Genomic DNA, 19,928 nt, shown 5'->3' on the forward strand with positions numbered 1-19,928 from the left:
TGTAGGTATGTTGTGTGTGCATGTGTGTGAGGGAGGGAGGTGAAATAAAGCTGCAATCTGAGAATTTCATGTTTCAGGCAAAACAGTAGAATTCCTTAAGGAAAACAGTTTGCAGATTAGTAGACCAGGAAAAATGACCATATTAGTAGATGTCCAGGAAAAATAAAGGGAGGGAGAGACTTGAAACATAATGTTGTTTAAGCTTTCTGTTCTTGCCAGTTTGTATATGTTCTGACAGACCTTTCCGAGATATTGTGAACTGTTTACAACTTTCTTCATTTTATAGCATAATGCCTTAAAATGTGAAGCTGAAATAATTTTGGAAATTATTTAGCTTATCTTAAGCATTTGTCAGGATTTTAAATGCAGCAGTGAGTAAAGTAGATAAGCCAGAATCATTTAGTTTTGTTCATTTTCAATTATTCAGATTCATTTTTAGTAAATGTGTAATTACAAAGAACAAAACAAAGGTAAAGAAAAAAAACTAGACAACCTATTGGTATACGTTGGATTGTTGCAATAACAGTAAATGTCTACATTATAGCAGTAACAAGTATTTCCATACATTCCTAAGAATAAGAGGCTATAGCAATCTCATTGGTATTGGTATATGTAATTTGAAGATGGCACTCATAAATTTGCTCACTTCTTTTGCATTGTTGGGTTCTCTGATGCAATTTTTCTTGATCTAGTCTAATCAAAATATACTGCTTCCTTTCTCACTAAAATTATGTGTAGCTGTTTAGTATATTTTGGAGGTATCACTAGTCTTCATGGCTCTCCTCTTCCTTTTGTTCTGTAGAGCTGGGGCGGCAAAGAGAATGGTTTTGGCCTTGCAGAATGTTGTAGAGATTTGCACCTTCTGGTAAGTTGAGTTTTCTACCATTCTGCAGTTGGTAGCTTGGTTCTTGTCATGTGGTGTCAATTTCCAGTTGCTTACTGGTGCCCTTTTCCAACCGTGTTGTGTAGTATCTCCCATTGTGTTGGTATTGAAAGCAGCACTGGCAAACAGTTGATTATCTGCTCTTGAGGAAAACAAATCTGGCTTTTCTAGAGGACAAAAGTCCAACAAAATATGGTATAATCACCCCCCCCCCCCCCTATATTGGAGTCAGTGCAACACACTGTATCTGGAATGGTCTCTGTGGATGCTTCAGATAAGATTTTACAGTAAGGGATTCAAATACTGAAATTGTCAGACTTTGCTTTGGTTTGTGTTTTGCTGGGGGGTATGTTTACTTTGAGAGAGAGAGTAATGTATGATACTAACTGGAGAATTTAGTAGCTTTGGGAATTCTTGGATAGGGGTGCATTTTTGCTTGCTTATTGCCCTAAATTCTTGCCCGTACTATAATGATCTCTTGAACTGGTAGAGGTGCCAGCTTGGTTCTGTTACCAGTTTTGTTGGAAAAGCTCTATTACTTTAAAACTTGCTTGCATTTGCTTTGCTGATGGAGGGGACACCAGGCTCCATTTTCAGCTGACTGCATTCTGAAAGGAAGCAGCACTCATGAGGGTAGAATTGTACATTTAGAATTGTAGGAGCTGTGCTTTTCTGGATAATAAGATGAGCAGTCTCTTTACAGCATGAAAGTTCAGGGTGTTGATTAAGTCTTGTCCTAGTGGATTAGCACTGCAGTGTCAGCACAGTTGCTATCGCACCAAAACAGAGACAGTTACTCTAAACCTCTGGAATAGGAAGTAAAGCATTTTATAAGGCCCTTGTTGATGCAAGCAAGGCCGAGATCTGTGTCAAGAGATGTCCCAAACAACTTTTTGTACCTCCTGTCAGAATTCATATGCTGCAAGGCATTTTCCAAAAATTCCCCCCTTTGCCTGAGGTTACAAATCCCCCTTTAGCTTTAATTACCAGAATAAACTTACATTAGATGTGATGCAGAGATGATTTTTTATATAGAGCTGCTAAAAGCAGCAGTTTACACAGACCATGCTTTAATTTTTGTGCATCTTCTTGCATATTGCTGAGATGTTCTTTATAGCTGCAGGCTTCCCTCTGCATCTTTATACACTCATGCCTAAGCCTAACGTCTTACACTCTCCCTCCTCCTCCTTGCATCAAAAGATGTAAGAATTCAGGATGGAGTGTGCTGTGCATGATGATACGAACTGCTGCAAGACAGTGATCTCAGTACCAGGGTGCATTGTCCTTTGAGCTGATCTCCATATCTTGCCTTCTCCAAGTGTAGAGAGAGTGGCTTATTATTAATAATATTTTTGGAGAGTGTTTGCCATCTGGTTTGTTCTGATTCCATACTGTGATCTATACACAGAAATACCCTCCCAGTGCAACTACACTACACTTTGAATTCTATGCAGAGCCAGGGGCCGAGGTCAAAGTGGACAAAAGGGTGAGTCTCTTACAGACTTGTTCTTGTAGGGTTCTGTGGGAAGTGGGTGGGAGCAAGATTTGGCAAACACACCCCCATTGGATAAAAGAAAGGGTATAGCACATTGTTCTCTGTTCACTCTGTAAGAGAAATGGGGAGCTCTGTTCCCAATGAGTGATTTTTATGATGGGGGAAGTTACCGTAGATATGCTGGCAGCCAGTCTTCCTATTCTCAGAAGCTTTCAGTAGCTTGGTCAATTCAATTGGAAGTTGTTGCAGACCACCTCTGCTCTAGCTGCTGTGCCCTGTAATTGTATAGCTTGCTTATACTCTTAAGGTGATAGAGATGGGTTAGGCATTCAGTGGTGTTGAAATCCTATTTATTTGCCCTTTTCTCTCAAGGAGTGTTTTCTGTCCTATGTCTTGAGAATTCCTCTGATAGGTCTCTTGTGAGGTTCAAACCCTTCAGATGCTCTCCTACCTTCCCATGTTGTTTACTAGCCCTGTGATGAAAAGTTGAGTAGATGACACACTTGGCTAGCTTTCCCAAGTCAGAGGGCATACATCAGTACAGTGTTGAGATTCCCTAGAGATTCTCAAGGTAACTCCTCTGTCTGCCTGTGGAGAGTCCTGTCTGCTAATTTGCTTCTCTAAATGCTTACTATTCCCTAGACATTCATTTATGGGACAGTAGTTTTCTCTCACATAGGGCTTGCCAGCAGAGTAATCCATGTTGTGATACATTTGAAATACCAAGAAAGGCCAGGTCTGAAAGTTAGCCAGAGCCATAGTTCAGTGCTGAGTTTTTGTGCCCATGGCTTCCTTAAGCAAATGTATGCCACGGTTGCTACTGTGCCATAACTTCTGAATGAGAGACTGGATATGACTGCCAAAACCTCTTACCTTTGTTTTTTCTCAGACTACCAGCAACACACTACATTATATCCACATAGAACAACTTGACAAGGTAAGATACTCCTTGTCCTTTTGACTCAGTAGAACATTTCATTTTGTCTTTTGTACTGTCAGCTTCTAAGTAATTGTTGTTTTCACAATGCAGATTTCAGAAAGCCCCTCTGAAATTATGGAGTCCCTCACCAAAATGTACAGCATCCCAAAGGATAAACAGGTATGTTGAAACAAGGAGTGGATTTGGTACACAGTTTGTTGCAGAATGAAGTTTCTGGTTTGTCGTAGTGGGGAAAAAATGATTGAAGTTGAGAAATCAGATAATTTAGTTGGGAATCTCAAGTCCCTTTAGTATTTGGAATTATTGTGAGCTTGAAAAGAGACACTGTGAATAGATCCCAAGATCTTGTTGCATGCTACTATACTAAAGATGATGACCATCTTTTGTTTTTGGCATGGAATGAATGGGGTGAGGGACTTCTTTACATTGCATTCATGGATGGTTACCGGTAGCATGGACATTTCATACCCGTCACCCTTCACAAGGATGGATTGACTCTGGATGGCAGCAGGTATTATCTGGAATGACATCAAATCCAACTCTTTTGAGTAAGATCTATATGTGAAGCTAAATATGGGTGCTTTGCTACTCAAGCCCTGCTTGTGGGCTTCCTGTAGACAACTGGCTGGCTACTGCAGGAATTGAACTACTTGGTCTTATCCAGGATGGCTGATGTTATGTTACCAGATGATAGGAAGAGCTCTTGTCCAAGACTTCAGAGTCATTTCAAATGACTGACTCTTTATGATTTTTTTTTTTTAAAAAACCAGCAAATAAAAATTAGTACATTGAAGAGGTGGATTTGTACCCTGCCCCATTGACAGTCCTCTGCTTCATGGTATATGAGCATTGTTGGATATTCTGAAAGGGACAGCTTCAAGCTGAGGCAGTACTACTTTGTTCTGTTTCATGTTTTAAAAATGTGATGTGATTATTGGCCAGGCTTGAAACTGTGAGTGTTGTTGTCAAGGACAGAACGCCACAAGATTCAAAGTAACAGAGTTTATTAGATTACAGAACTCAAAAAATGCCCGTAAAACACAAGGGCCAGGCAGTTTTTGCCTTTAGGAGCAAAAAGGGGCAAAAGTAAATGTTCAAAAGATAAACCGGATTAAACCGGAGTTTAATCCGGGTAAAAACAAACTGCTTGCTTCAGCCTGGGTATAAACGAAACGAAAGCCAAGGAACAAAAGATACAAAGAATGCAACTAATTGGCAGCAGATTCCTCTCTGCTGCCAACACTGTGCTTAGAGTAACTTGCGTCGCTCCCCCACACACACAGCAGACAGGGTCTCCAACACGAGTAAATCAGCCAAGGATTGTAGCAGTTGAGTAGACCAGTTCCGTTCCGTAGATCAAAGCCAGAAGCAGACGTTTGTAGTTTTTCCAAGTCCAAGAAGGGGGGAAGACAAGCCGTGGTCAGTTCAGTCCGAGTTCTCAAAGCAGGAGATGGCGTCCGTCAAGAAGACGACGGAAGGTCAAGCTAATAAGAGTAAGCACAGGTTTGCACAAACAAATGCCCACACAATCCCTCCCGCCGTCTGACCCTGGATTCCAATCAACTTACGTCACAGCACAGGAAAGCACACAAGTCTTCAGGGAAGCGTCCCACACACACACGGATCCCAAGCGTTTGCCCAGATTACCTTGCCCAACGCAATTTGCAATTGCTCTCAAGCCCCATTTTATGCCAGTTACAAATCTTCATCACTGTCAGCTGTCCTCCTTAACCCGGGCGTTTCCTCATCACTTTCCTCGTCAGAGCTGGAACACCTCTGACTACGCCCAACAGCATCTCCAGCTGTGGATCCCGTCCCATCCCTCCAGCTAAACCATGGGTCTAATCCTGAAGGTCCCCATTCATCTTCTGTCCCATCATGGCCAGTGGCACCCACTTCCTCCCTTACCCGAGTCCAATCCATCTCATCCTCCTCTGAGCTAACCAGCCCCTCCTCCATTCTCTCCGTAAACCCTTCGAAAGACTCCTCGTCAGATGGTGCTGCAAATATGTCTCGCAGTCTTTTTCTCTCTCGCTCCTCGAGAGTATCTGACTCTCGAGGAGTCTTACGCCCACGTCTGTCAGTAACAGAGCCATGAGGCTCAATCATAACACTATCCCCTCTCACAAAGGCCTCCTCCCCCGATGGCGGAGAAGTGGCAGTGATACCCTCCGCTATAGCACCACGACGACTAGAGGTATCAAGTTTCAACAGCGAACGATGAAAGACTGGATGGACCTTTAAACTAGACGGTAAACGCAAACGAAACGCAACAGAAGAAATCTTTTTAACGATAGGAAAGGGACCCAAATACCGAGGCGCAAACTTTCCCCCAGCCTGTTTAATATGTTTGGAAGATAACCACACCAAATCCCCTTCTTCCAACTCCTCCCCTGCCTGCCTGTGGCGGTCAGCCTGAGTCTTCTGCGTTGCCTTAGCTTCCAACAGTAAGCGACGGGCAACATCATGCAATGCAGCCATTTCCGAAGAGCGGTACACAGGGTCCGAAGAGACCACATTGGTCGACGGCGCCACACCTCCCCGTGGGTGAAAACCATAAGTTAGCTCAAATGGCGTATGCTGACTAGACGTGTGCACCGCATTGTTGTAAGCAAATTCCGCCACCGGTAACCACTTTACCCAAGCCGTGGGTTGATCTAAACAAAAACAACGCAGATACTGCTCTAAGAGCCCATTAACCCGTTCCGACTGTCCATCCGTTTGCGGATGGAAAGCTGAAGACACGTTTAACTTAGTCCCCAAACACTCATGGAAGTGTTTCCAAAAGCGTGACACAAATTGCGGAGCCCTATCTGAAATAATCACCTCGGGTGCTCCGTGCAAACGATAGATGTGCTTTGTAAATAGTAAGGCCAACGTAGGGGCCGCCGGAATGGTTGAACAAGGAATAAAATGAGCCAGTTTACTAAATAAATCCACCACCACCCAAATACAAGTATAACCCCCAGACTTAGGCAAATCTGAAATAAAATCCATGGAAATGATTTGCCATGGCCTCTCCGGAACAGGTAAAGACGATAACAACCCTCTAGGGCGCCCAACAGGCGTCTTACTCTGCTGACAAACGGCGCAGCTGTCACAAAAGCGCAGAATGTCTTGCCGCATCTTTGGCCACCAGTAGCTCCTGGTGATAAGCTGTACGGTCTTGAACCTGCCAAAGTGCCCAGCCATGGGTTCGTCATGGTGGGCTCTAATCACCTCCAGCCTGAGGGTCCCCACTGGTACGTAAACCTGCCCCCTACGCACCAATACCCCGTCTTGATCCTGGAGATGCGGCAGTATGGTACGGTTACCTGCAGAGAGCAGCATCAGTTGCTCCTGAGTCCACACATCATCCTTCTGAGCCTCAAGGATCTGGTCATGTAACCCAAGCTCATTATCTACAACACACAGAGAGGCAGTAGGCAAGATGGTCTGACATACTACCTGCTCATTGGTCTTAAATTCTGGCTTGCGGGATAAAGCATCGGCCCGCAAGTTTGCCTTCCCCTCCACGAACTGCACCTTGAAGTTAAACCTGGAGAAAAACAAAGCCCAGCGGATTTGACGCTGGTTTAACTTCTTTGCTGTTTGCAAGTGCTCTAAGTTCTTGTGATCAGATCTGACCACGATCTGGTGCCGTGCCCCTTCAAGCCAGTGCCGCCACACCTCAAACGCCACCTTAATCGCCAACAACTCCTTCTCCCATATGGTATAGTTCTGCTCGAAGGGTGTTAGTTGCCGCGAGTAAAATCCACAGGGACGCAAGGTCCCTGAGGAATCCTTCTGAGACAATACAGCCCCCAACGCGTAGCTAGAAGCGTCCGCTTCTACCACGAACGGTCTGTCAACATCAGGATGGGTTAGTATGTTGTCCGATTGAAAACTAGACTTTAGTTGTAGAAACGCCTCGTGAGCTTCCCGCCCCCACACAAATGGCTGTTTCTTGCGCAGAAGCTGCGTCAAAGGTACCGTGAGCTTTGCAAAATTCGGAATAAACTCCCGGTAGTAATTAGCGAAACCCAAGAACCTTTGTACATCCTTCTTAGACTTCAGCTCCTGCCATGAGTTGACGGCGTCAACCTTATGTGGGTCCATTTTAAGTTCCCTACCTGACACTACATGACCTAGGAACTCCACTTCAGGCACATGAAAGACGCACTTGGAAGCCTTGGCGAAAAGCCCATTAGCCCGCAGTCGGTGCAGAACCTGCTTGACATGTTGACGATGTTCTTTCTCGTCCTTAGAAAAAATCAAGATATCATCCAAATAAATCACTAAAAATTGGTCAATTAGGTCCCTGAACACATCGTTCATGAACCTCTGGAATACCGCAGGAGCATTACAAAGCCCAAAAGGCATGACTCGGAACTCGTGGCATCCGAAACACGTGTTAAATGCCGTCTTCCATTCATCCCCTTCCCGTATACGGATTAAGTTATAGGCCCCCCGCAGGTCAAGCTTGGTAAAGACCTTAGCCCCTTGCACCCTTGATAACAGTTCCGAGATTAAAGGGAGCGGGTACCTATCCCGAATGGTGTATTTGTTTAGGATCCGATAGTCACAGACCAGCCTAAGTTCCCCAGTCTTTTTGGCTACAAAGAATACTGGTGCCGCAGTTGGAGAACTAGATGGGCGAATAAACCCCTTGGCCAAATTTTCATCTAGAAACTCCCGCAAAGCTTGCCTTTCCGGTACAGTCAAGGCATACAGCCTCCCTGCTGGCAGTTTCGCACCTTCTGCTAACTTGATGGCGCAATCATATGGCCTGTGCGGTGGTAATTTGTCCGCTTCTCTTTTACAAAATACATCAGAGAACTCCCCATACTCAGCAGGCACTCCCTCCATATCAGAATGAGTAACATTTAGAGTGCAACAGTCCTGCCTCTTTAAGATCACTTTACGTGTTGCCCAATCTACTTGTGGGTTTACTACAGCTAGCCAATCCATCCCCAGGATCACATCATATCTAGGCAAGCTCGTAATATCCCACACAAACGTTCCCGTTACTCCCTGCACCTCCCACGTTACTGCTGAGGTTTCATGGTTAACCACCCCAGTCTCCAGCAGTCTCCCATCTGCTCCTTCCACCCACACGTCGCATGCCTTGCGCACTCTAGGAATGCCATGCTTCTTAGCAAACTCAATATCTACATAGGAGACCGTAGCCCCTGAGTCCAGCAGTGCCAAAGTAGAAACAAGTTCCCTTCCCCCAACAGATAATGTAATGGGTACGAAAACATGCTTCCTCCCCTCAGTTGACTGCTTGAGGAGCCCTAGTGCGTTGGACTCACGTCGCACTAGGGCTGACCTTTTCCCGAAAGCTGGGAAGGTTTCACATTACAATTTTTGGCAAAATGCCCAGCATTCCCACAGTACAAACACAAGCCCAGCTGCCTCCTACGGCTCTTTTCCTCTGTAGACAGCTTTTTAAAGACCCCAAGCTCCATGGGCTCTTCCCCCATCACCACAGGTGCCCTGGTTACATGCATGGGTGGCGCACACATTGCTTTTGAGTGTTTACGAGCCTCGAACCTTGCGTCTAAACGCAGCACCTTAGCTACTAAGGCGTCCCAGCTTTCAGCCGGCTCCAAGCGTGCTAATTCATCCTGGAGCATATCACTTAACCCGGCAGTAAATAAAAGCATGAATGCATTTTCCCCCCAATCCAGCTGGTGGCGATACAGGTTAAACTTATTTAAGTAATCCAAAACAGTCCCCTTTCCCTGTTTCAACCGATACAGAGCCCACCCAGCGTTCTCCGTGCGGAGAGGATCCCCAAAAGTATCAGTTAACAACTTTTTGAAATTATTCAAATTGTCCTTGACTGGGTCATTTCCCAAAATTAAATTAGTGGCCCATTGTCCTGCGGGACCGGTCAACAAACTCAAAATAAAGGCCACCTTGCTAGTGTCTGTAGGAAAAGCATGAGCACTGAGCTGAGAAAAATAAAGCTCCACTTGTGCCAAAAAGGTTGGCAACTTGCACCTGGTTCCGTCAAAGCGTTCAGGAGTCAAAACATGTCCTTTCACAGCCTGAGCTGTTTGGCTAACGGTAAAAGCCGTTTGCAATTGGTCTACTTTGGCCCTTAACTCATCCATCGTCTTCCTGACGGGTTTATTGCTGCAATAAACTTTTTATGGGCGTTGGGCAATCTGTCAAGGACAGAACGCCACAAGATTCAAAGTAACAGAGTTTATTAGATTACAGAACTCAAAAAATGCCCGTAAAACACAAGGGCCAGGCAGTTTTTGCCTTTAGGAGCAAAAAGGGGCAAAAGTAAATGTTCAAAAGATAAACCGGATTAAACCGGAGTTTAATCCGGGTAAAAACAAACTGCTTGCTTCAGCCTGGGTATAAACGAAACGAAAGCCAAGGAACAAAAGATACAAAGAATGCAACTAATTGGCAGCAGATTCCTCTCTGCTGCCAACACTGTGCTTAGAGTAACTTGCGTCGCTCCCCCACACACACAGCAGACAGGGTCTCCAACACGAGTAAATCAGCCAAGGATTGTAGCAGTTGAGTAGACCAGTTCCGTTCCGTAGATCAAAGCCAGAAGCAGACGTTTGTAGTTTTTCCAAGTCCAAGAAGGGGGGAAGACAAGCCGTGGTCAGTTCAGTCCGAGTTCTCAAAGCAGGAGATGGCGTCCGTCAAGAAGACGACGGAAGGTCAAGCTAATAAGAGTAAGCACAGGTTTGCACAAACAAATGCCCACACAATCCCTCCCGCCGTCTGACCCTGGATTCCAATCAACTTACGTCACAGCACAGGAAAGCACACAAGTCTTCAGGGAAGCGTCCCACACACACACGGATCCCAAGCGTTTGCCCAGATTACCTTGCCCAACGCAATTTGCAATTGCTCTCAAGCCCCATTTTATGCCAGTTACAAATCTTCATCACTGTCAGCTGTCCTCCTTAACCCGGGCGTTTCCTCATCACTTTCCTCGTCAGAGCTGGAACACCTCTGACTACGCCCAACAGCATCTCCAGCTGTGGATCCCGTCCCATCCCTCCAGCTAAACCATGGGTCTAATCCTGAAGGTCCCCATTCATCTTCTGTCCCATCATGGCCAGTGGCACCCACTTCCTCCCTTACCCGAGTCCAATCCATCTCATCCTCCTCTGAGCTAACCAGCCCCTCCTCCATTCTCTCCGTAAACCCTTCGAAAGACTCCTCGTCAGATGGTGCTGCAAATATGTCTCGCAGTCTTTTTCTCTCTCGCTCCTCGAGAGTATCTGACTCTCGAGGAGTCTTACGCCCACGTCTGTCAGTAACAGAGCCATGAGGCTCAATCATAACAGTTGTTTTGTTGTTGCTTGGAATATTGCGATAGCCATGTTAATTATTTTCTTTTTTAGATGCTGCTGTTTACACATATTCGCCTGGCCCATGGCTTTTCCAATCATAAAAAGCGATTGCAAGCTGTTCAGGCTAGACTGCATGCCATTTCTATCTTAGGTGAGTATTAGTATGGCAGTAGATGGGTTCTTCTCTGAACATGTATGATCATTGCTAAACATGTATGATGAATGCAGGAAGCAAGCAGCCAAATCTCTATAGATAGGAACAAATAGCCAGAATTGCTTCATTCCAGCCCATCAACCAACCCTATAGTTAAAAAAAAAGAATTTTGCATGTATCATTGATAAATATTAATCAGGAGCCAATGACAAATTTGTGAGAAATATTTATAAGACACATACAGTTCAGCAGTTACACTGGAACTGCCTAATGTATTCTACTTCCCTCGAGGAATCACTACTCTGCTGCTGTTGTGTACCTCTTCTCTGTACCTTTTATGTTCCAGTCACCACAACTTTGAATTCATTGGTTAGGATACATTATGGAAAGACAAAAATACTAAAAAAAACATGTACCTTGTCATTCTTTGTGACATGAAAACTAAAAGCAACATAAAATTATAGTGTTGGAGAGAGACCACATGGGCCATTTAGTCCAATCCCTTGCCATGCAGGAAACGCACAATCAAACCACCCCTGACACAGCAGAAGACCATCATCTGGAGGAAGATATAACATAAGCTGTTGCTCCATCCACTTCACATTCATTCCCATACCACAAGTATTTTATTTATTTCTCTTTGTTACTGAGGGTTCATGCTCATTCCAGTGTAGCAAATTATTCAAGCCAAGAATGATTAGTGTGGGCACTCTACTAGTTGTGTTATGTAATAGCATCAATAGCAATATAAGATATATCCCTATATAAGCATTTTGATCCAGGTGGTTTGAATGTTAAACTTCAACTCTGGAGACCAGGATTCAGAGCTAACCAGGTGAATATGTGCATGTTGCACTCTTCTAGCCTTAGAGGAAGGCAAAAGCAAAACCTCCTCTAGACATTTTTCCCCAAGCAACTTCTGTGATACAGTCACCTTAGGGCTCCTGTAAGTAGGAATGATTTGAAGGCACACAGCAACAGCAAAGATTATAATATAGGCGTGCCTATTATATTTTCTGCTCTAGTTTGTTTATATTCAATAATCGTGATCAACTAAGATATATTGAAATAAACAAAGCTTTGCATTAATGTATGTGATATTGAAATCCTGCTTAATTCTCCAGAAAACAGCAATTAATGTAATAGTTAAACCAATTCTATTGTCTATGAAAAATACAGTTATTTTTAAAATATCTATGTAAAATATAACTATCCACAATTGTAAAACATTTTAATATACTTTTCTCTTTTCCTGACATAAAATACACTTGATAACTTCTATCTTCCTCTCCCTCCACAACTGTGATTTTTATTTTCAATTTCTTTCCCGAAATATACTTGCTTCTCACTTTTCTCCCTTTTTCTCCATGGAAAAATATAACAAAAAAAACAACAAAAAAAACACCTTCCCCCAAAAGCACTGTGAAAGTACAGTAGTTTTATTGAACATTTCCAATTTTTTCCCCACAAAGGGGTGGGGGTGAGGGTGGGGTTGGGAAAGTCAGGGAAAGAAAAAAAGATAAAGAAGACGGTGATAATAGGGTTATTGTTAGTGAATTAGGTCTTTACAATTATCTAGTGTTGTGCAGAGGGAGGGGAGGATTGGAAGGAGGGGGAAATATTGTACATACAGTAGAGTCTCATTTATCCAACATAAACGGGCCGGCAGAATGTTGGATAAGCGAATATGTTGGATAATAAGGAGGGATTAAGGAAAAGCCTATTAAACATCAAATTAGGTTATGACTTTACAAATTAAGCACCAAAACATCATGTTATACAACAAATTTGACAGAAAAGTAGTTCAATATACAGTAATGCTATGTAGTAATTACTGTATTTACGAATTTAGCACCAAAATATCACAATGTATTGAAAACATTGACTACAAAAATGCGTTGGATAAGCAAGTGTTGGATAAGTGAGACTCTACTGTAGTTAAAACTGATACGTTTCTTCATTTCAGTTACAATTACACACATTCCTCAAAATATTAATATATAGAATATATAATTCTCTATAATAAAGAGAGGAGAAATATTGTTCTCTAACTTTAGGGGTTTTTTGTGTGTGTTGCAAACAGTAATTACCGTAATACTAACACAGGGGTTCTGATTTTGGGTTGTTGTATTGTTTAAATGAGAGGAAAAACATGAACTGTGAGCTTCATGAAGTTCTCATACCAATTCTTATAGCCCTAAAATTTCCAAATCATATTGAGATGAAAATGTGGCCTACAAATGGAGAAGCATTATGTGTTTAAACAATCCATACCTAAAAAGGTTAAAACAGGCTGAAAATGTGAGGTTGCCTTTGAAGATTGTTCAGAAGCTTGAAATGGTCCAACAGGCGGCAGCCAGATTGCTCACTGGAGTGGTTTACAGGGAGCGTATAATCCCCCTGTTATGACAGCTCCACTGGCTGCCAGTCTGCTACCAAGCACAATTCAAAGTGCTGGTGTTAGCCTATAAAGCCCAATTTATCTGTCCGAATGTATCTCCCTCTATGGCCCACCCCGGAAGTTAAGATCATCATGGGAGGCCCCGCTCTTGGCCTGCCCCCTTTGCAAGCACGACTAGTGGAGACGAGAAACAGAGTCTTCTCAGTGGTGGCCCCTTGTTTGTAGAACTCCCTCCCTAATAAAATCAGCTCAGCTCCCTCCCTCCTGACCTTCAGGGAAAAAACTGAAAATGTGGCTGTGGGACCAAACTTCTGAGCAGTAAATAAAGCAGTGCAATAATGAGAATGAGTTAATGACTGGTAAATGGACAGGCCTTGGACTATGACTTGAATCTTCATAATTTTAACTAATGTCTTAATTAGATGTTCGTAACTGTTTAACTGTTTGTTTTTAATTGTAATTGTTTATCTTTTGATGCATGTTATTAGCATTGAATCATTGCCTGTTGTAAGGCCACCCTGAGTCCCCTTCAGGGTGAGAAGGGTGGGGCACAAATGTGGGAAATAAATAAAATTAGCTGAAAAGCCAAGGATATAAACTCCAGAATCCTCTTCTGGTCATGTCCTGATGGTCTGTTGTCTGAAATTGTAAGTGTACAACCTATTATAGATACAAAAAGGGGCCACACTGTAGCTATCCCATTCCTGGCTCTCAAACAGTAGAAGTTTCACAAAGTGCCACCTGAAGTAAGAAGTAGGCTTCTGCATTGCCCAACTCTTGCAGATTATTAAAGTAATCTCTCTCCTTCCACAGTGTATTCAAATGCCTTGCAGGAATCTGCTAACAGCATATTGTATAATGGATTGATAGAGGAACTAGTGGATGTACTGCAAATAACAGATAAACAATTAATGGTAAGTCACCTGTGCAGACCATAAGATGAGACTTCCAATGGAAGAGCAAAGGACAACTTTGGGTAAACCTGTGGCTAATGACAAAACTGGAAAGTTGAAAGGTTGTTCAAGCTGTTGATATGCTCAGAGGTGAAAGGAAAGTCTGAAGTTGTACAATGCTTGAATTAGAGAATGTGGAAGCAAAATGTTAAGCAATAAATGGAACATATAAACATAATACTTGGGGTAAGCAATCTAAAATGGATTCAAATGGGACATTTTGAGTTAGATAATGACATTGTTTTACTCAGGAAATGAATATTTAAGAAGAAATGGGTTGGCTTTAATAATGAGAAGAGCTGTAATAAAAGCAATCCACATTTCAGGAAGGAAACATTATTTTGGCTCTGTCCAAAGAATAGCAGGATTTGATTGAATTGGCAGAGCTAATTTTTTCAAGTTTTATGCTTTGCTGTTATGTTTCCTGGAGGCCGCTATGTTTCAGATTCTTGAAGAATTTATCTGCTCTGCATGGAGATGATAAGTGTATTTTGGTATTAAGAAATGAACAATAAGTTTGTCATGGCTACGTGCCTAATCTTGCCACTTTTTCCTTGTCAGGATATTAAAGCTGCCTCTTTGAGGACATTGACTTCAATTGTGCACTTGGAGCGGACCCCAAAACTCAGCAGTATTATTGACTGCACAGGAACTGCTTCCTACCATGGATTTTTGCCAGTCCTGGTCCGAAACTGTATACAGGCCATGATTGGTTAGTAGCTCTGCTTTTTGGGTGCAGAGGAGAATCCGTATTTGTTCTATTCTAAGATGTCATCAATGCTTGAATGCACACTAATTTCAGTATCACCAAAAAAGAAGCTTTAATTGTTTACATAAAAAGCCCCTGCAATTCTGCAATGCACCTTGACTTTAGAGATGCTTAAATGGGGAAAAGGTGTGTCTTAGAATTGAAGAAACATAGCAATTTGTTGTTTTCCTGAACTCTTAAGACTGCTTCCCTTGTTTTCCAGATCCCTCAATGGAGCCATATCCTCACCAGTTTGCCACAGCACTCTTTTCCTTCTTGTATCATTTGGCAAGTTATGATGCAGGAGGCGAAGCTTTAGTCTCCTGTGGCATGATGGAAGCCCTGCTGAAGGTAATGTGTGCTCAGGAGATAAAGAAACATAGAATTAAGAAATCTGCTGCTAGGCTTCTGTTGAAAACAATCACACAAAACTGCAACAATCTTGCTTATACAAATTCTCTTCTTCAACTTAATCTCTATATCATCTTCTCCACTGAATTTCACTCAGTGGAGTTAAAGGCTACAAAGAATCTTAAATGCTAGTCATATATATATAAAGGGTTCTCACCATGTTGTGTAATTTGAGGCATTTTGTTATTTGGATTTTTCGGTTGCTGAGGCTAAGATTAACTAGAATAAAAATGGCTCTATAATAGTCTACACACACACACATTTATATTTCCAATCTCTGCTAAAAATAATAGATGCTGGCATTTTGGATGGAATCTGACTGTTGTTTTTTCATTCCTTAAGTTTAGAATAACATTCCAGATAAAATCTAATAGCTTCTTGAGAAATATATAATATTTGATAGTATTCCAAACAAGTCTGTGCATGTAAGCTTAGGGCCCATCCAGACAGGCCCTATATCCCAGGATCTGATTCCAGATTTTCTGCTTTAAACTGGAATATATGAATCCGCACTGCCAGATAATCTGGGATAAACAGAAAACCTGGAATCAGATTCTGAGATATAGGGCCTGTCTGGAAGGGCCCTTAGTTTAGTTTGTGCTGATGTTAGCTCTATGGTAGTTGCAAACACCAGCACAATTTAAATCTGAAAATGGCCAGCCTGTGTAGCATCTGGCATATATCTAAAAGCTGCATAATGGCTTGATTAGTTTAATTAAATAATATTTAAAATCCTCAGCACAGATGTTGAGCATCGTAATTGATCAACAACTTCCTGGTTAAAACAGCATTTACCTAAAGCAAGATAATCCTACAATTTCTTTTGGAAAACATTTTATAACTGTCACTTAAACACTAGGGGTGCTTGGACCAGTGGATTTGATTAGTTCAGTGGTTTGGAGGTATTCTATGCATTTTGTATTCATGCATTCATTTTTTTTACCTTTTAATTTATTAGGTGATCAAATTCTTGGGAGATGAACAGGATCAGATCACTTTTGTGACCCGAGCTGTACGAGTGGTAGACTTAATCACAAACCTAGATATGGCAGCTTTCCAGTCTCATAGTGGCTTGTCTATCTTCATCTACAGACTGGAGGTAAGTCCTTTCATTTTAGCAGTCTTGGCTATTCTATATGAATCCTACCAAGCTGGGATACTATTTATTTTCCAAACTTTATCCTATTCAGAGTAATCTGATAAGTCTTGGCAATCAATCCCCTAGCTGCCAAGTTCTGCACTTCTCCAAGATCTGGTCCTGGATGAGATGTAGACTTTTAATAAAAGAGAGGTAGCTGAATGAAGCTGATGTGATTAATCTCCCAGCTCTGTTGAGCTAGGTTCTCTATACAGTAGCAGATGAGGTTTGGGAAAAGGAACAGTGGTCTGGCTTTGACTGTGCTGGATTTAAGTATGTGTATTTGAGTGTTGTAACTAGCAGTGAATAGAGATTTTTTTCCAACTTGTGGGACTTCGGTATCTATGCTGCGGCCACTTTGCTAATACTGTATTATACAATTCTTGGTGCAGTAATCATATACCTTAGCATTCTACCCAATTTTTGTCTAAATGACAGTCTAGCATTCCCAACAAATAAACTCGTTTCACCTTAGGTTTCACCTTGACAGTATCAAATATATCTGAGTCCTATATTTCTGCACCTTTCCACAAGACCCTAATATGATACAGTGTCCCAACAGCATACTTATTTTCTAACATTTGTTAGAGCTTCCTTTATACATCTTAGAAAGCCTCTCTGGTGTCAAATACCATCTGGTGTCAAAAAATCATTTAAATCATTACTCAAAGTGAATTTTAAAGTCTTGATTTAAGTTACCAGCTGTTATGTTCAAAGCACTAAAGATCATAATAAAATTACCATTTCCAATTCCTACGCCATTATTTTCTTAAAAAGAAAACTGTGCAGGGAGGTGGCTTTGCTTATATTTATACCAAATTTGTAAAATAACCTTTCTAATACTATGATTTTTAAATTTAACATGTACTTTAACTTTGTCATTCAAAAGGTTAGCATGCTACCTAAAACTTAAAATTATGATGTTCAGGTTCTGAAAGTCTGTCTTCTAAGCAAAATCAATTCCTTCAATAACACATATGCTTTTGTCACCTTGTTGAATGACTTACACTGGGAACTGGGCAGAGGGAGTGTGTCCATGTTGAGTCTGCTGGACCTTTCAGTGATTCTTGAATCATTCAAACATACTATCCTTCTGGGCTACCTCCCTGGTATAAGACTCGCAGGCACTATTTTACTTCATGTCAGTTCTGGCCATGGCGATATATGCTCTGGTTACAGTCTACTTGGATTGTTGTAGAAATTAGAAAACACTTCTGTTGGGGCTGCCTTTGGAAACTGTTGGGAACTAGGGGATCCAGTATATTGTGACTATTGACTGGGGTTGGCTACAGGAAGCACAAAGCTCACTGGCTACCAGTGTTTCCAGGCACAATTCAGCTCAGGTCCAAGCTGTCTGAAAAACCAAGTTTTTAGATCTCAGGGAAGGGCTTTATCCTAATTTATCCTAATTCTACCACTATCACAGACATGGTTGGTGAAGACACGGGAGAGACCCTTTATGAAATCTCCTCACATGGGACTAGGTTGACCTCTCTAATTATACATGCTGGCAAGGACCTTTTTATTTAGGCAGGCATTCAACTGTTATCTGTCAGTTACAGATCAGTTTTTAATGGAACTGCTGAATTGTTTTTAGCTTGTACCGTAATTTTTAAAGCTGTATTTTGTTTTAATTTAGGTTGTAATCTCCTTTTGGTCTCCTGTTGGGAGAAAGCAAAGATTAATTACTTGGATATTGGCAATGGATGAAAATGCTCTTTCTATATAGCTGTTACAATGTTTGTGCATGTGGGCTGCATGTTGTTCTTAAGATGCTTGGTTATCTAGTGTAGCAAACACAATATGTATACTATTTTCTATGTACCCCCATTCTTATGAATATAATGATTAATTGCATATAATTCCAATATAAGTATGACTGTACATCCAAACACATTGAATGACTTTTACTCCACAGTAAATTTATTTTCACAGTATGTATTTTAAACCTAGGTGTTCATATGTTGCTTTCTTTTTATAACTTGTGTTTTAGCACGAGGCAGACTTGTGCCGGAGGGAATGTCCCTTTGTAATAAAGCCAAAGATACAGAGACCTGCTGCTACTGCTACACAAGAAGGTGAAGAGATGGAGACAGACATAGAAGGTAATTTTAAAGAAAATTATTGCTTTTATAATAAAAGCATCTGTAACATACTAAAGAAAACTTAAATAAGTGAAACCTAGTAAGATAGCCTCTTTTATATTTATATTTATTTATTATTTAAACTTATATGCCGCCACTCTCCTAGGGCTCGGGGCGGCTTGCAAGAAAGGCTAAAATCTAACAATTTAAAAACATCTTTAAAATACCTTTAAAAAAATCTTAAAAACACTCCCCCGGGGCTTGGAGTGGCTTACAAAAACAGCTAAAATCTAAGCAATTTAAAAACAGCAATATCCTTGGAATAAACTACAGGATTGTTAATTTAATGCATTAGTGGCCTTGATTATATTTTCATGGGCCATTTGATAATTTGGAGAGCTAACAGCACTATATTGCTTTTTGAAATGCAGTATGTTTACTTATTAAGCAATCTTTATTTTTGAATAGCATAGAATCATCCAGAAGCACGTAGTGATAGCCTGAGTGTGATTTTATGGCCAACTTCCTCTCGAAGTTCTACCAGAAATTGATCATAGAGTTATGCACAAGATCTAGAATGAATATTTCTCCATGCATCACTGTGCCCTATGATTCTATGGCAGGCATGGGCAAACTTCATCCCTCCAGGTGTTTTGGATTTCCAGTTCCGAGAAATCCTAGCCAGCTTACCAGCTGTTAGGAATTGTGGGAGTCGAAGTCCAAAACACCTGGAGGGACAACGTTTGTGCATGCTTGTTCTATGGTATACATCAGCCAATAGCCCATTTCTGCTAAGAAAAATCGGATTCCAGATTATATAGGAAAATCGTATTACACAAAGGATCCTGGAACTCAACAATTGCATAATATGTGGATCCATTGTAAACTTTATGCATTCTCCCCTTAAAGAAGTAGAAGCAAATTTGGCACACTTAACTAGACTGGATGAGGGAAATTGGGGAAGATTTCATTCTATCATTCATTGATTTAGGGGCAAGAGAGCTGTAAAACCGAAGAATAGTAGTGTTAAATGAAGCTATGCCTGCTGTCAACTTGTGTGTGCATACGGCTTCTAGATGGAATTATTGTAATCCCACAGCTATATCTTTCGTTGAAATAGTGCTAAAACTATTTCCTGCCTCATCTTCAATGGTCTTGAGAAATTTTGGAGAAGTCTTTTGACAAACCGAACCCACTTGTCTTTTTTTAAAAAAAAATCCTTCTGTGCCTTCAGTTTCTGATGTAGCCATGGAGAGCAGCCCTGGACCTTCAACTTCTGGAGAGAATCGGCAGGAAGTTGTGGTGGAGCCAAGGGCCCCAAGTGCCACCACTCCTAGTAGTAGCAGTAATAGCAGCAGTGCCAGCAGCAGCAGCAGCACCACAAATACAGTAGTTTCACCCCGAAGTG

General features: G+C 41.7%; 1 protein-coding gene across 12 annotated transcripts in view; it reads left to right on the top strand.

Moving 5' to 3' along the window:
- Nucleotides 1-19,928, top strand: part of huwe1 (HECT, UBA and WWE domain containing E3 ubiquitin protein ligase 1) — a 133,643-nt gene that overhangs the window by 38,012 nt on the left and 75,703 nt on the right. For 11 of the 12 annotated variants that reach the window (XM_062971198.1, XM_062971201.1, XM_062971196.1 and 8 more), the window contains exons 7-17: nt 803-865; nt 2,292-2,369; nt 3,268-3,315; nt 3,409-3,477; nt 10,683-10,782; nt 14,000-14,100; nt 14,701-14,851; nt 15,111-15,238; nt 16,257-16,397; nt 18,430-18,541; nt 19,755-19,928. In XM_062971198.1, the coding sequence (XP_062827268.1) occupies nt 803-865; nt 2,292-2,369; nt 3,268-3,315; nt 3,409-3,477; nt 10,683-10,782; nt 14,000-14,100; nt 14,701-14,851; nt 15,111-15,238; nt 16,257-16,397; nt 18,430-18,541; nt 19,755-19,928 (1,165 nt within the window). The remainder of the gene's footprint in view (nt 1-802; nt 866-2,291; nt 2,370-3,267; nt 3,316-3,408; nt 3,478-10,682; nt 10,783-13,999; nt 14,101-14,700; nt 14,852-15,110; nt 15,239-16,256; nt 16,398-18,429; nt 18,542-19,754) is intronic. The other variant, XM_062971207.1, reaches the window with a different exon arrangement.

This window comes from Anolis carolinensis, chromosome 2 (genome assembly GCF_035594765.1).
Source record: "Anolis carolinensis isolate JA03-04 chromosome 2, rAnoCar3.1.pri, whole genome shotgun sequence".
Lineage (NCBI taxonomy): Eukaryota > Metazoa > Chordata > Lepidosauria > Squamata > Dactyloidae > Anolis > Anolis carolinensis.